The 14,430-nt window shown below is 41.3% G+C and overlaps 1 protein-coding gene across 15 annotated transcripts in view; it reads right to left on the bottom strand.

The window, feature by feature from the left end:
• Window positions 1-14,430, bottom strand: part of LOC120799598 (disks large homolog 1-like) — a 129,555-nt gene that overhangs the window by 99,893 nt on the left and 15,232 nt on the right. For all 15 annotated transcript variants that reach the window (XM_040144792.1, XM_040144794.1, XM_040144793.1 and 12 more), the window contains exon 4: window positions 10,572-10,735. In XM_040144792.1, the coding sequence (XP_040000726.1) occupies window positions 10,572-10,735 (164 nt within the window). The remainder of the gene's footprint in view (window positions 1-10,571; window positions 10,736-14,430) is intronic.

The raw sequence follows: 14,430 nt of genomic DNA, 5'->3' as shown, positions 1-14,430 counted from the left end.
CCAGAGGCAGAAACTCCTCAGTCTGATCTGTGATTTTCTTGAAGCAGCCACTCGGCAGCACTGATGCGTCCAGCTGTTGCTAAAGCAACACTTTGACATTTTGTGAAATCCTCTTCCTCTTTTTCTCGCCGAGAGTCACATGTTCAGATTGATGCCACTCTAATGTCAGTACAGTAAATATGAAGCTACAGCCAGTCCAAAGGTAACAAAATCCACCTACCGACACCTCTAAAGCTAATTTTTTTCTATCTAGGATCATTGCGTTTGATTCATTTTTTAAATTTAATTTAATGCTTTTTTATTTAGTCGTGCAGGATGTGCACACAAGAAGATATTTGTTTAAATGATTTTATTCTAATATTGGCAGCAACAGACTTGCATACCAAGGATTCAAGCTGCAAATTAAATCCGACGTGTGAGCAGTAATTCATCTTAATTGCTGCCATACATTACAATGAGCTGTCTAGGAAAGATTACACCGTATAGAGGCACTAGATTTGATTAAAAAATTTCAGAAGTCAGATGGACACAAACATAATTTGAACTCTGCGTGACCTTTACCACCGGAGGTGAATCTGGTCAAATGTTACTATGAGCTGTGTGTCTGCTCTGGCTCTGGATTTTGATTTTAGCCGGCAGATATCGCAGCTGCTGCAAACTCAGCTACAAGTGGTGGACGATGTTTGTTTATGGCAAAAGCTTCATAGTGAGAATTTACATAAATGGGTCACAGTGGTGAAAAGTAGGTAAATATGCTGTATATTGTCACACAAAGGAACAAGAACAACCTGTAGCTGGTACAAATACTTCAAACTTCCCTCAGATCTTTTGCTCTGGACACCAGGTCATTACATCTCTATTTAACGTTCAGTTATTTCTGCATTACAACTTAAAACACGAACAGATGGGAGGATGACCGATGCATTTTAGATCATAACAACATGAAAGCACACACAGGAACCTAAAGAGTCAAAATAGGACTGTAACTTGCACAGAAACCAGAACTGAAATCCACATGAACCACCACCATGAAGGACCTGAACATCAGTACAGCTCCAGTCTCTCAGAGTGAAACTGAAAAAGTCTGTTCACAGTCGCAGCTGCGAGACGAGGAGTCAGATTAGCGAAACTGAAGATGAGATGCCTTACTTTCCAAAACTGACTGAAAACTTTCATTTTGAAGCACAAACTAGTGAGGTGGGTCCCGGGGTAGGGAGGCTGGTTGAGGTCATTTTCAAGTTTATGTCAAAATGAAATGTACAAACATTCAGTTTGGTTAAAGGTGCTGTAGCGTTAGGTTGGTTAAATGTCAGTTAAAAGTACCTTACCAGTGTTTGCTTGGATTATTCCACTAAATAAACATCAGGGTGACTTAAACACCGGGAGCCATTTTTTGAGATCATCCATCACTTTTATTGTATTGTATCGTTAGTGTACATAATAATTACTCATTTCTTTCTCTATTTTGGTCTCAATGCTACGCTAACCTCTTCATTATTACTTGATTTTTGCTGTTTAATCTTCAATGTTAGAATCAAATCCAGTAGATGTGAAATATTTCACAGACACTGTTCATTTAAAAACAAACAGTAAAGTCTGAAGAGCTGTGCTCCAAATTGTTGAAAAAAGAAAGAAAAGAAGAAAGAAAAAAATCCCTGAAATTCATCATTTCACATCTTTAAAATTTAGATTGAGGATGAAACTTCAAATCAATGAAAAACCTCCAACTATCCAACTGTCTATTTCCAACTATCCTTTCCCTTTGTGCTGTGATATTTTCCCCGGGTGAATCCCACACTGTGCAAGAAACGCTTCACGGTTCGACCCTGTATCTGCGATCTATCTGTCCGCCAGTGTGGACCTGCTCGTAGTTCTGAGGACAGGAGGTGTACTGTTCAGACCCGACAACACGAACCAAAATGAATGAAGCGCAATGACCCACGACCCCTGAACCCAGCACGAACCGCCTCAACATGTCGCTGACATGACGCCCAAAACATAACGTAAACCCAGAGAGGCGAAACCTGCCGAGCAGCGCCAGGCAGCTGGACACAAAAAAGACCCCCATTTCATCCAACAGCATGAACCAAGCTGAATTCTGATTTTTACTTGCTTATTTGAACTAAATTAATGTGTCAACGTTTTGGTTGGATCTGTCTGCACATTAACTACTCATCACTACGTTGTGACAGCAGGTAGTGTACAATGCGAGAATCCCAACAAATTGTATGTATTATCTTCTACAGTGGAGCATTGCAGTATTGAGTGTTTAGTTTTTCAGGTTTGTCACCAGGTCACTTAATTTTTTCTTTTTTCAGAATTCGCTGACAGGGACCTTCAGTGGCAAGAACTTATTTCCTTCACAGATGATAAAAGATTTTCAGTCCTCTGGCTAACTTTGGGTTTTGGCTTCTGGAAATATTTGTAGCTCTTCTGTGAATTCTCACCGCTGAGTGACTCTCCTGTCACCGTGTTTTGTTTTGTTCTGTAGTTTTCCCGTTTCAAAAGATCTTCATTAAATGTAAGTCTGTCAGTCACTCCGTTGTCCTATAAGGAATATTAGACGTCAAAAACAGAACTGTTTATGAACTATTACAGAAAGAGCATTAAAAAAAAAAGATAAGCAACAGAAAGCCGTCTCATTTTTATCACGACTCTGCTCTGCCGCATATAAATATCAACTTCCCCGTGGCATATTTACACTTTTTATTTTATAATTGTGCAGATTCATTTAACATTAACAGTACTTTTTGCTACCAGCCTAATCAAAAATACAACAAATCCTACGGCAAAGGGATTTTATAATGTTTTAAAATGCATCTTTCTGAGCGCAGTGGAAACTAAAATTAAACAGAAATAAATCTAACATTAACAGAAAAACCAACACTTGCCTTTGTCTTTAAAACTGAACACGGTTTTACTTCAGAGTGCCACATTTAGTCGTCTCTCTCTCTCTCTCTCTCATCGTCCAGCTGCTTCCCAGCCACACGACATGTTTCAAGATTTCTGCTCTGGCTTCACTTCAGTCACGTTCAGACTCCAGTTTTACGTTATAGAGTGAACGAACTACAGCGACACCTTGAGGCCGTCTGGGCGACCCTGACCCCGACCCAGGACCCCGAACACCCACCCCTCCGATGGTCCAAAGCACACGAGGACTGGATGGGACATGCGGCGAAGGTGGATGACATCGACACCCCCTCCCACCAACAGCAGGCGTCCAGTACTTACGTGTGCGTCGAGGCCGGGCGAGCGTTTGGCCTGCGCCAACGTGTGCAGGATTTCGTTTAGGAGGGGGGAGTCCTACGAGTGACGATTAGTGTTTACAATCAGGAAAAGAGGAAAGAAAGAGAAGGAATTCAATGCAAACAACACACCGGGCTCAAACTGGATCTGCTTTATAGTTAGTGAGGTTAGTTTAGAGCCTGTTTCAGTGCCAGATGGGGGGAGTTTGTCACGTTAAAAACACAATGGCTGTAAGAAAGAAAAAAAAAACATCAACAAACAATTCAGCAGCTTTGAATCTGATGCAGACACTCTGTATGTCAAAACTTTAGTTGCTGCACTTTATTGAAAGCCCTAACTATTACCATGTGGTCTACATCGTTCCAGATCCTGCCACAATTTGACAGCTTCTCTAAACCTTCATCAACCCAGTTTCTTCATTACTGTACAGATTCACTTTCCTTGTGGCTTTTGTATGAATCTGGTTTATTGAATCTCACCTGTTTCTTATTTATAAATCACTACCATTGCATTTGTTGTGTTTCATACAATAGTGTTTCCACAGTTTCAGAATTGCTCCAGTAAGAACCATCTGCTTTCTTCAAGTTTTACTCAAAGTGCGTTTTTCCGGCTACATAGCTATGCTACTACACGCACAGCGAGGGCAGAAGACTTGGCATAAGAGTCGTCTCACAGAGTATGAGGTAAAGAGTGGTCATGGCCGACAATGAATTCTGTTCCAGGACTTCACCTGGGGCCAGAAGTATAAACGATGTGTACGCACAAAGACCCTGCGTAACCCATTTGCCACACATAGACTGGTTTTTATAAAAGAAGAACGTGCAGTGAGAATGCGCGCGCCTCGCACACACGCTTGAGACCAGGCGCACACACCGTTTTCTAGAGCCAGCTGCAGGTGAAATGATGATGACGACACGAAACATAAGGTGCGAGGCGTAATCTTAGAGTAAAACATTGTTTATTTAGGTTGTTTGCCAATTTCACTGATTGTGTTATTATTCTTGCAGTCTACCCAGCTGCGTTTGTGCACGCGCACGGTTTCTTCTGGCCCCTGGTGCTTTGGGAGGTCTGTTTCACCAACTGAGCCACATGTGTAGACCAAACAACTGAACTGAAGAGATGAGTGCCGCATAAATCATTTCCAGCTGATGAATCTCTGCTTGTAAACTTCAGTTTAATTAAATCTTTGAAAGAATATTTTATCTGTTCATTACAATTCATCCTGTGGGGACCATGAATGTCTGCACCAAATTTCCAGTTAATCAATCCAGCATTTGAAAAGACATTTCAGTCTGGTTAAAAAGTGGTGCACCGACTGACCTGCACTGCCAACCATGATTAAACCCACTCATCTGGCACTCCAAACAGGTAAAACAAACAGTAAACATTTGCACCCATGTGCGCCAGACCTGCTTACTGTACTGGGATTTTTTTTTTTTTTTAATTAAAAAATTAAAAAAAACAGAGCACTTGCAGCTGTCATGAAGATCATTATGATTCAACTGCAGCCGTCTCAGCTCTGTTTGTTTCTGGGAACTTGATGAAGTCAACAGAAAGAAAACCTCTTACTCACAACTAGAATATGCTCTTCCTCAAGCAAAAAAGCACAAAGCTTATGACAAAGAGTAAACATAAAGGCTCAAATGGTCGGATTGGGTGACTTTATGGAGCTGCTCCTATCAAACATGCAGCCTTAAAGTGGTACCTCACTTTTAAAAGGAGCAGTCCAACATCTTGTGAAATGCTCTTGTTCTCCGTTTTCTCCACAGACACGTTTCAGGTTATCGCTTTCATCTCTGTGTCCAGTACAGAGACAGATCCAGGACACGTTTAGCCTCTAGCTTAGCACAAAGACTGGAAGCAGGGGCAAACTGTTAGCCTAGCTCCATCAAAAGAGGAAAAACAAAACAAAACAAAGTCAACCTTAAACAACTACGGAGCACATGTATTTTCACTAGATCAGACAGCCTGACAGTCTTCACACATTATTCTACTTAAGCCTGGAATTCAACACGCACACGCAAATAACGTGCTGAAATGAGGCAATACAGGACATTTTACTGCATACTGAAGAGGTGAATCAGTGAGATTTCTCTGCGGTGGGTTGAGAGTCTGCAGGATCATGCAGTGCCATAATGCTCTGCTTCAAACAAACCGCATGCTGGATTGTCTGATAGCGGAAAATTAGCGAAAAACAAAATTAACCTGCAACTATTTGATAATCAATTGTTCATTTCATTCAATTCTGTAGCGAAAGCGTCAAACATTTGCTACCTCCAGCTTCTTAAATATGAGAACATTCTGCGTTCTTTTCTAATATTTAAATCAAAAAGACTGAGTGCCAAGTATTAATAGCATCTTGCTTCTCTGACCGTTAAATCTTCCGTTAGAAAGGTTACTCGTACATTAAAGGGAAATGTTTAAAAAATTTCGGGGACCATTTACTGCTTGTGAGAAGTGTAAGATCTTGATCTTGCAGGAATGTTTTGTAGCTAACCAGACGGAAACTATGTGAAGTTAATCAATGAAATATTATTTGATTAATTTAAATTTAGATAGTTATGCGTGAGAAGCAACTTGTTCTATGAATTTTGTGTTGTTTTTTTTTTTAATGTGGGCTTTACACATTTGTGAACAATAAATATATATGTTACACCAACTGCTTCGTTTGAGGCAGATTGAGACCTTATATGTTCATACATTGCAAATATAACCTCCAGCCACTTCAGATCATGTGTATGAACTGAGACATGTCTCTGGGACGACACACTCTAACCTGCAGCATTTTCATACCATTTTGTTCCTTCTGTCTGGCAGGATAGTATACAATGAAAATAATGCTGCAGAAATCCAGACACCAGCTCTTTACTTTGTCCCTCTACAAACTTTAGCTTTAAAATTCAATTTCGTAGCAGGAAAGACAAATTACATTTTGTGGATTATTTTCCAATTTCTGGCTTATCCCATAAACTGTTATGAAAACACTGGATTACGCAGAAATGAAAGAAGCTCGCTGACGGTAATGTACTCATTTTTATCCTGCTGCACACAGACAGCAGATCGCTTTGTTGGATTTTATCATCTGGGATACTGAGAGGCTGATCATCTTTACTTCTACTAAGATGCAGTTTGCTCCTCTCATGTAATCACTGTTTTTACATCCGAGACATTTACATGATGGCATTCAAGTCTCAAGAGTAAAATGCATTTCCTCGAGAAAGATGAAAAAGGGATAAACTGGGTCCATATCGTGTTTTTTGTTTAACGTAGCCTGACGACAGTAACCGGTTCTATTTTCGCACTCACAGAGCAACATTCTGTGACATCAGTAATAATGTCACAGTTGCGACTGTCAGTCGGATGCCTGCATAGGGTTTATACAGAACAATTTATGTCCGCATTTTCAATTTTCTCGAGAACCGCTGATCCAAACCACTTCACAGTCGACAGTGCACTTTCTTGGATCCTCGGCAACACACCGGCAAAGTCTGGAGTGGATCGGACGAGCGGCTGTCGAGAAAATCAAAGGACGGACGAACGGACAGACAGGCAGTGTTCACACCTGGCAATAACATGGGTCTCCGCGTGCGTCTCCAGTGACCAACCGGGATCGGATCTCACCTCCCCGCTCTATATGCAAGTAAACACGTACGTCGTTCCTGTTTGTAAAGACCAAATGCGTTGCTGTTTAAGACTGGCGGGAGGCGGCAGTGCACTTCCTGTGCTAGTCTGCTGGAAATTAAAAGGAGGAGGAGGAGAAGAAACCAAAACGAAACAGACTGGGTCTGTTCCCTGGCGTGTGCTTTTCAAAATCGCGACACAGCCGGTTTTACGCTATTTCTACGACTTGTGTTTGTTTGCGAATGAATACGTACATCCGCAGAGGACGGCAGGTGAGTCGGCGGCCCTTCAATGTGGCCCCGGACCCGTTTGCGTTCACTCTGCTAAAAGAACGTGCCACCTCCGAAGGTGGTCTGAGCGATCGGATCTCTAACGCAGCCTAGAGTCGTCTTGATTGCTGTCAAACCTGCACTCAGAGCTGTCCACCTGCGATCGGATCACGTAGGATGCCTGTTAATGCCAGGTATCAACAACGCCACTGAGATTGCTCCATTTATAAGTAGGATTACTACAGCTGATAAAACCTGCTGAAGACAGAGACGGACCGTAGAAACAAACACACTTGGCCCCGAGGGTCTAAGGGTTCAAATCATCAACCATGAAACACAATGTTTCCGGTTGGTATCCAGGACCTTACTCGCATGTCCTTCCCCATCACTGTCTCCCCTAATTCTCTGTCATCTCACTACTGTCGTGATGTGTCCTGTAACACACTGAGATCATCTGCGTCATGTTTAAAGACAAAATGTTAATTTAACATCCTCGAGTGGCTCAAACCATCAAAGCCGCTGTGAGATTTGCTGAGATAACCATTAAAACCAGATACTTTCCCTGCTCACTGACGTGACACAGCCACATGACTGCAAGGTCACATGTTTTAACCCCAGTTCCCCCTTGAGCAACAACACACCAAACCCTCAACCTGCTCCCTCTGTCAGTCACTGTCAATGTGGCATCAAGATGCCAAAGAAACACAAAAGTGCGCCTGAGTGACTCTGAGTGGAAAAGTGCAGCCAGAGACAAACACCAAACAAACATGATCCGCCAAAAAAAAAAACCAACAGAAAACACAAGCAGAGCGATGACGCAGCAGGTCGGCCTTTATGTTTTTATGTCTGGATACTTTTGACGTGACAGACCATCATCAAAAGTATCGTCTGACAGGAGCAATGGAGGCTCGTCTCCACCGCTCAGGAAGAGCATACTGTCGCTACCATGATACAGTTTCTACACTTTGAAAAGAGACGGCCAGCTGATTAATATGCACATAATTTTCCTTTTTTTGCCGTCTTCATTTATAGGAGGGGAGCTGGATATTTTCTCGACAACACCACATCAAACTGACACTTCAGCTTTTTTTTTTTTTTTTTTATTTGGCTTAAATTGGAACTGAATGCACTGAGTGAGTTTATTAATCCTCAGGCCACTGAAATGTGTTAAAATTTGTGATGCTCCAGATAACCAGGCACTGATCTGAATCAGCCAGTATTCATGACTAACAATTCGACTGATGGTGTTAGAATTCACCGATCAGAGAAAGGATGTTTTTTCTCCCGGGGGATTTAAAAAAACTGTCATCTGCTCCCCGTTAAATTTTGTGTTTATTACATGTAGCCAAGCACAATGTTTCCAGCTGTAATTGGCTCTTTGTCAGGTAAAGAAGAGTCCAACCGATTCAGGTGCGTCACTGAAGAAACAGCCTTCAGTGATGTTTCACACCTGTGCTTCTGTTTGTACGAACCAAAGAAAAAATATCCGTAGTTGCCTTTTGATTCTGTTGCATTTTATGTTCACATTGACTTATTACAAACAAACCAAGAGGAGTAAATATGAAGTCGCATGCACTGACATTGGTAACTTCTGGATGAAGCCACATGGACCCACAGGAAAATCTAATTCTGGTACCTGAACGCAGCTCAATCTGAACTTTAGTTAACCTGACGTGTTTATTAGGGCTAAAACTAACGACTATTTTCCTTATCGAAACCCTAATCTGGTGATGGTTTTTTCTTGATTAACCAATGAATCATTTTGTTTATACAATTTAGGATAATAGCGAAAAATGGCCATTATATTTTCCAATATCCAATGGGGTTAAGATAGCTTGTTGTATTCGATCAACAGTCTAAAACTCAGAGATAATCAGTGTACTCTCTGATATTGAAAAGAAAAACAGGAAATCTTCACTTTTGAGAAGCCGGAACAGGAGGATGTTTGGCATTTTTTCTATAAATTACTAAAACTAGACACATGAGGGAAAACAAAGAGACGACTTGTACTGTGATTTTATCTTGGGCATAGTTACCTGCACCAAGGACGTTAAGTTTTCACCCGTGCAAGTCTACGCAAAAACTACTGAACCTAGTGGAGGGATGGGGCCTGGTCCAGGGGAGAACCCATTACATTTTGGTGCGGATGCGGATTAAGCGGCAGATCCGGGAATTTTTTATGACTTTCCTTAACATTGCCAGATGAGCCATTTTTCAACATTTTTGTCAATATTTGGCCGTGGCGTACGTCTGCGCTCTACTGAGTGCCATTCTAGTTACTGCCCTGTTTCCCTGCTTTAACTCAGTTTTGAATGGGGGAAAATACCCTGACACATACAGTGCACGTTGCTGTGGTTGCCAGACGGTACTGCATAAATGTATATATCACTTTCTTGACAGATCATGATCAGAAGATTAATAGCAGTTTAATTTTTAGTTTAATTCTAAAATCGGACATCTACTATCTATTCTCACACAGTCTTGTGGTTGGTCCAATTTGCTTTCACAGCACAAATTAATCACACCAGAGTTCACTTGGAGGCGGACAGAGATCCTTCTCTTAAGGCAGTCACAGTCCAGTTGTTTACGTCACACCAGCCTAAACGAACCAGAGTTAGACCGAACCAAACCAAATAGGTTAGGTGTGAAAGGACCATTAGTCCCACCCCAACGTGCACCATGTGTAGCTCCTAATATCTATCAGAAACTGTTTATTTCCTCTAGACCTGTCAGTTTTAGCTGTAAATGACCTTTCCTTCATGAAATAAAGAAAAAATGTGAACAGGAGCAGATGACAGTGTTGTCGATCTTCTGAGAGACAGAATTCAGTTACAGTTTTGAGACTCAGCACCTGGACAAGACGATGTGACTTAACAGTTCACTTAACAAGTTCCAATATAAAATATTTGAAACAAACAACCAACCAACCCAGTTCATCCTGGCACTGTCTGCTCCACACAGGAGAGTGTATCAAACAGACTGTAGTGATATCAAAAGCACCTTCAGTCATCATCCTGTAAGGTTGTGAAAAGTCTAATCTATTTTTAATATTCTCTATTTTTACTGAGGGCTGTTCTGTTATCAAGAGACAACATTAAAGACAACAGACCAGTTTAAAGCAACAAAAAGCAACAAAAAGAAAACCACTTCAACCACCCCAAACACAGAGGTTCGGTCCAGATTTATTGTTTAGTGACAGTTTACCTCCTGTCCTGTGCTGTCACTGACCCCGTACGTCGCTAAACTTAATGACATCCTCACCAAAATCATGGGAAATTAAAGTGCTACTGTGCTCTGACCGGTACCTGATGGGTCGGTCAGGGCCAAATGGTTTTCACCGTTATACGAGGTTTGCGTTTTTGCAGGCAAATTTCAGCAGATTAGGTTGAACTTTGCCCACAGCCAGATGCCTGTCGGTGTGCTTTCTGTTCTTACCTCGATGCTGGTGCTAAGGCTGGGCAGAGTGTCCGAGGTCACCGTTGTGCTTTGAAGGCTGGAGAAGTCCCACAGGTTGACGGGCGCCATGGGGTCCGCCCCCTTGGAAGACTCTGCCCATCTCTGACTGTCCAATAAGGTCACTTCATAAAATTCCTGGATATCTGATAAAGCAGGGGAGACAGAACCAGACACACTTTAATCAAACAAAACGCCAAAGAGATTCCTCAACGTTGACCGGAAAAGCAAATGAGCTCCCACTCAGCAAATTCAAGGACTTTTCAATGGTTTTCAAAGTGGTGTTTATTGAAATTCAAGCACACCAAAATGGTTCTTGTAAATTTAGACATCGCAGCCTCTTACACATCAGTCATTTTGTGTATCCTTCGTAACGAAGTACCTGGAGGTATGGCATTCCCTCTACCCAAACCGCATCATTTTTTCATACCTTAGCACCCTCTGGACAATGCCTCAAATGTATCATCCACCTAGAACAAAACATTTTGGAAACACACAACAGATTTGTACTAATTCTGAAATCCAAATTTAGCTACCAAAATTAATTCCAAAGTAATTTTCTGTCTCACTATGACTAAAGCTCTAAGCTAGAAATTGAATCTTTGGACATTTCAGGCATTTTGATATCGTGAGGATGGTAAATCCATACATTTTTTCAGGCCATAAATCATACAGCTCAGTGGTAACAGAGCAGACAGAGTGTGTCCTGAGTAGAGGATAAAGTGTTGGTGGGTGAGTAAAGGTCGCTCTCAGCTGTTCTAACATTCATCAGGTTATGTCGTGGCGTCGAGAGCGATACTACGACAACTACTATTACTTCTGCTGCTGCAACAACAGCAGCAGCAGTAGAGGCTGACAGGACTCGACCTCGTGTGTCATTAAACGCTCAGAAGTTGTGAGGCACGGGAACAACTTCACCAACCACATCTTCATGGCAAAAGTACTTGGGCTTTTAAAAAAAAAAAAAAAAAAAAAAAAAAACACTCAAAAACACTCAGCGAAATCTGGGGTTACACTTCAAACAGTGGAGTGGGGTAACATAATTCCGCCTTTCCTCGGTTTGGTTTCAGGTATTTTCTAGAAATGAGCGTTGGTTTCATGAGACGAGACAAATTACACTAATTTCTTGAAACTGGTTTATTTATATAGGAAAAAATGTTGAAATAATCTCTCAGGCTGTTTTTTTTAGTAAGAAATATTTTAGGACTAAATAGAGTAAATTTTCTTACTACTTTCTAAATCAAGACCAGACCTGTGAAACGTCAGGTTGTGGAAAAAGTCAGACCCAGTCAAAAAGGAATACAGGATTATTAAAGTAGACATTTAACACACGGACCCGAGAATTTTCAGCTGAATCTGTAAACTGTGCTGACGTTTTGACCAGAACTCACTAGAAAAAGAGATAGAGACTATCCTGGTGAACATACAAAACAAAAACAAAAAAAGATTATATTAAATAGGATAAAGAGATAATAATATGGTCAGTTCACCAACTCAGACCAGGAGTCTAACAGCCAGTCGTGAACTATTTTTACATGCACACAGAAATCCTTTCCCTACAGGGCAAGTGTGACAAAACCAACTTATTTGGACTATTTGGGGGGGTATACTGTGTTAGGTTCAGTTTTATATACTTCCCCTGTCCCACGTCTTTGTCCTGTAGATGTGTACAACCCAGGTACACATCTACAGTACCAAAAAAATAATAAAATCAAAAACAAGCTTACTCAAGAAAGAAGACCAGAGTGCATGCGAACACGCTGGTTGTGGACTAACGCACAAGCTCATTCGTGAAACACAGTATCATCCACAGAAACTGGAACTAGATTCCCATTTCTATCAGCTTCACCATTAGTTAATATTAATTAGGATGAGACACAGATATTACAGAGCGCAGTGGAAAGTAAACTCTACATGCAGATTCCTGTCAGTAAAACCTGTCCTCAGCAGGTCTGAAGGAGAACACAGTCAGGAGGACTTCCTTCAGCTCAGCTCTTTCACAGTAAAAGCCTCACATGCCTCTGTGACAGCACAGCGGTGCCACGTGGAGCTGCTGCAATAACTCCACTCTAATCTCGTCTGTGCAGCTTCAGACAGACTCTGTTTTGACTGAACATTATTTAAAAAAAACAAAATAGACATCCGATCACTCAAACAGCTCACAGTCAGACAAAAGACAGGTCACCACATCGCGGATGAGGTCAAAGTATCTTTATTTCATGCACGGTTCGTGGACCAGGTTATTTTGCACAGGGTCTAAATACTTTAATGTAATACACTGACACCAGCTGAAAGAAAAACTCTTTTAGCAAAGAAGGAGCCAAATGACTGAAAACAAAAGGACAAAAACAAAGTTATGATTTTTCCCTGATATCATCAAATGTTATGTAATACCATTTGATGACTGAAAATAGCTCCAAATATCAACATAGTAAAGAAGCTGATGTAAGACCAAGTTGCCTCTTCGTTTCCAAACCCGTCTCAAAGAATTAACAGCTACAATGAAGAGAGAAAACTCGCTTCATAGTAGCTGTGTTAATTTTGTGTTTATAGCTATAGCAGCATGGTTCTATATCGATGCCTGTTGGTCAACTACTTTAGTCCAGACTGAAATGTGTCAATAACTATCGGATGGGTTCCCATGAAATTTGGTTCAGACATTCATGGTCCTCAGAGGGTGAAGGTTACAGAGTTTGGCGATCCTCTGGCTTTTCGCTGTAGCGGCACCGGCATTATGACATTTATGGCTTTTGTATTTGCGTGAGTGACGGGCTGTCCTTATTAATCGAGTGTGTCCCCGTGAGCTCTGATACGCCTCCAACTTAACGGGAACTCGGGCACCGTGGCAATTACCGGAGATTCGCTAATCCTCACTGATATTGCAGGTGCGGGTATTGGGACGGACCCTAAATGTCAAGGAGCACCAAAATCATCAGGGTTCATCTTCTGGGAACCTCGCTACACATCTTTGTCCATCAAAACAACCCAGTTTAAGAACAGTTTTCTACCTGCTTCAATGAGGACTCAGAAATCTGCTGTGTAATGTATGTTTCGTGTTGGTGTTGGTGTTGTAGCACAAGCACTTATGAGAACATAATGACAACCATAAAAAGTTAATTTCTTGACCTGAGCAGAAAATGTTTGCACAAGTTGGCACAAATTTAACACGAAAAACAAACATGTACAATTCATTCTGAAATACTCAGGTGACCTAATTAGTAGTCAACCTTCTGCACTAATTTGAAACTGTTTAAAATTACGATTATTAAATTAAAATCAAATTATTCTCTTAATCCTCCCAGTTATTTGTTAAGAAACCCTGGCAGGTTCCAGTTCTTTAAAGTGAGGATTTGTGATTCTCCCTGTTTCATATCACTGATAAATGAGTGACTCTTAAATTCTTCAAGACAAATTTAACCAGCAAAGACTTAAAAACTGTCTTCAGCTGGCAGCCAGTCTAACCAAACATTGGGGAGTCGTCGTGGTGCAGCAGGTTTCTCTGCTTTTAGTCCTCGGGGGACGACCTTAAACACGGCACCATACTGATGTCCAATAAAAAGATCTCTGTGGAGTTGTGGGAGAATGCAAGAGATCATTTTACAGTGAAACCAGCGAGCTGTTTCCCAAGTTAGAGCTTTACGTTTGACAGCAGCTCTGCAGTTACCACAGGTGCTGATACACAGTCTGTAAGAGTAGTAACTGATGGATTAACCAATGATGAAAATAACATTTTTTAGAAATTACAGCTACTTGTGTTTGTGTGAAAATTTGCCAACCAGACTCTTAGTATCCTAAGGTGTCCCCAAATCCTAAGACATTCCTCCAAGATCAGTTAATGTTT

This window comes from Xiphias gladius, chromosome 15, assembly GCF_016859285.1.
Source record: "Xiphias gladius isolate SHS-SW01 ecotype Sanya breed wild chromosome 15, ASM1685928v1, whole genome shotgun sequence".
In the NCBI taxonomy this organism is placed as follows: Eukaryota; Metazoa; Chordata; class Actinopteri; order Istiophoriformes; family Xiphiidae; genus Xiphias; species Xiphias gladius.
The sequence above is the reverse complement of the archived record's forward strand: the minus strand, read 5'-3'. Positions and strand labels throughout refer to the sequence as shown.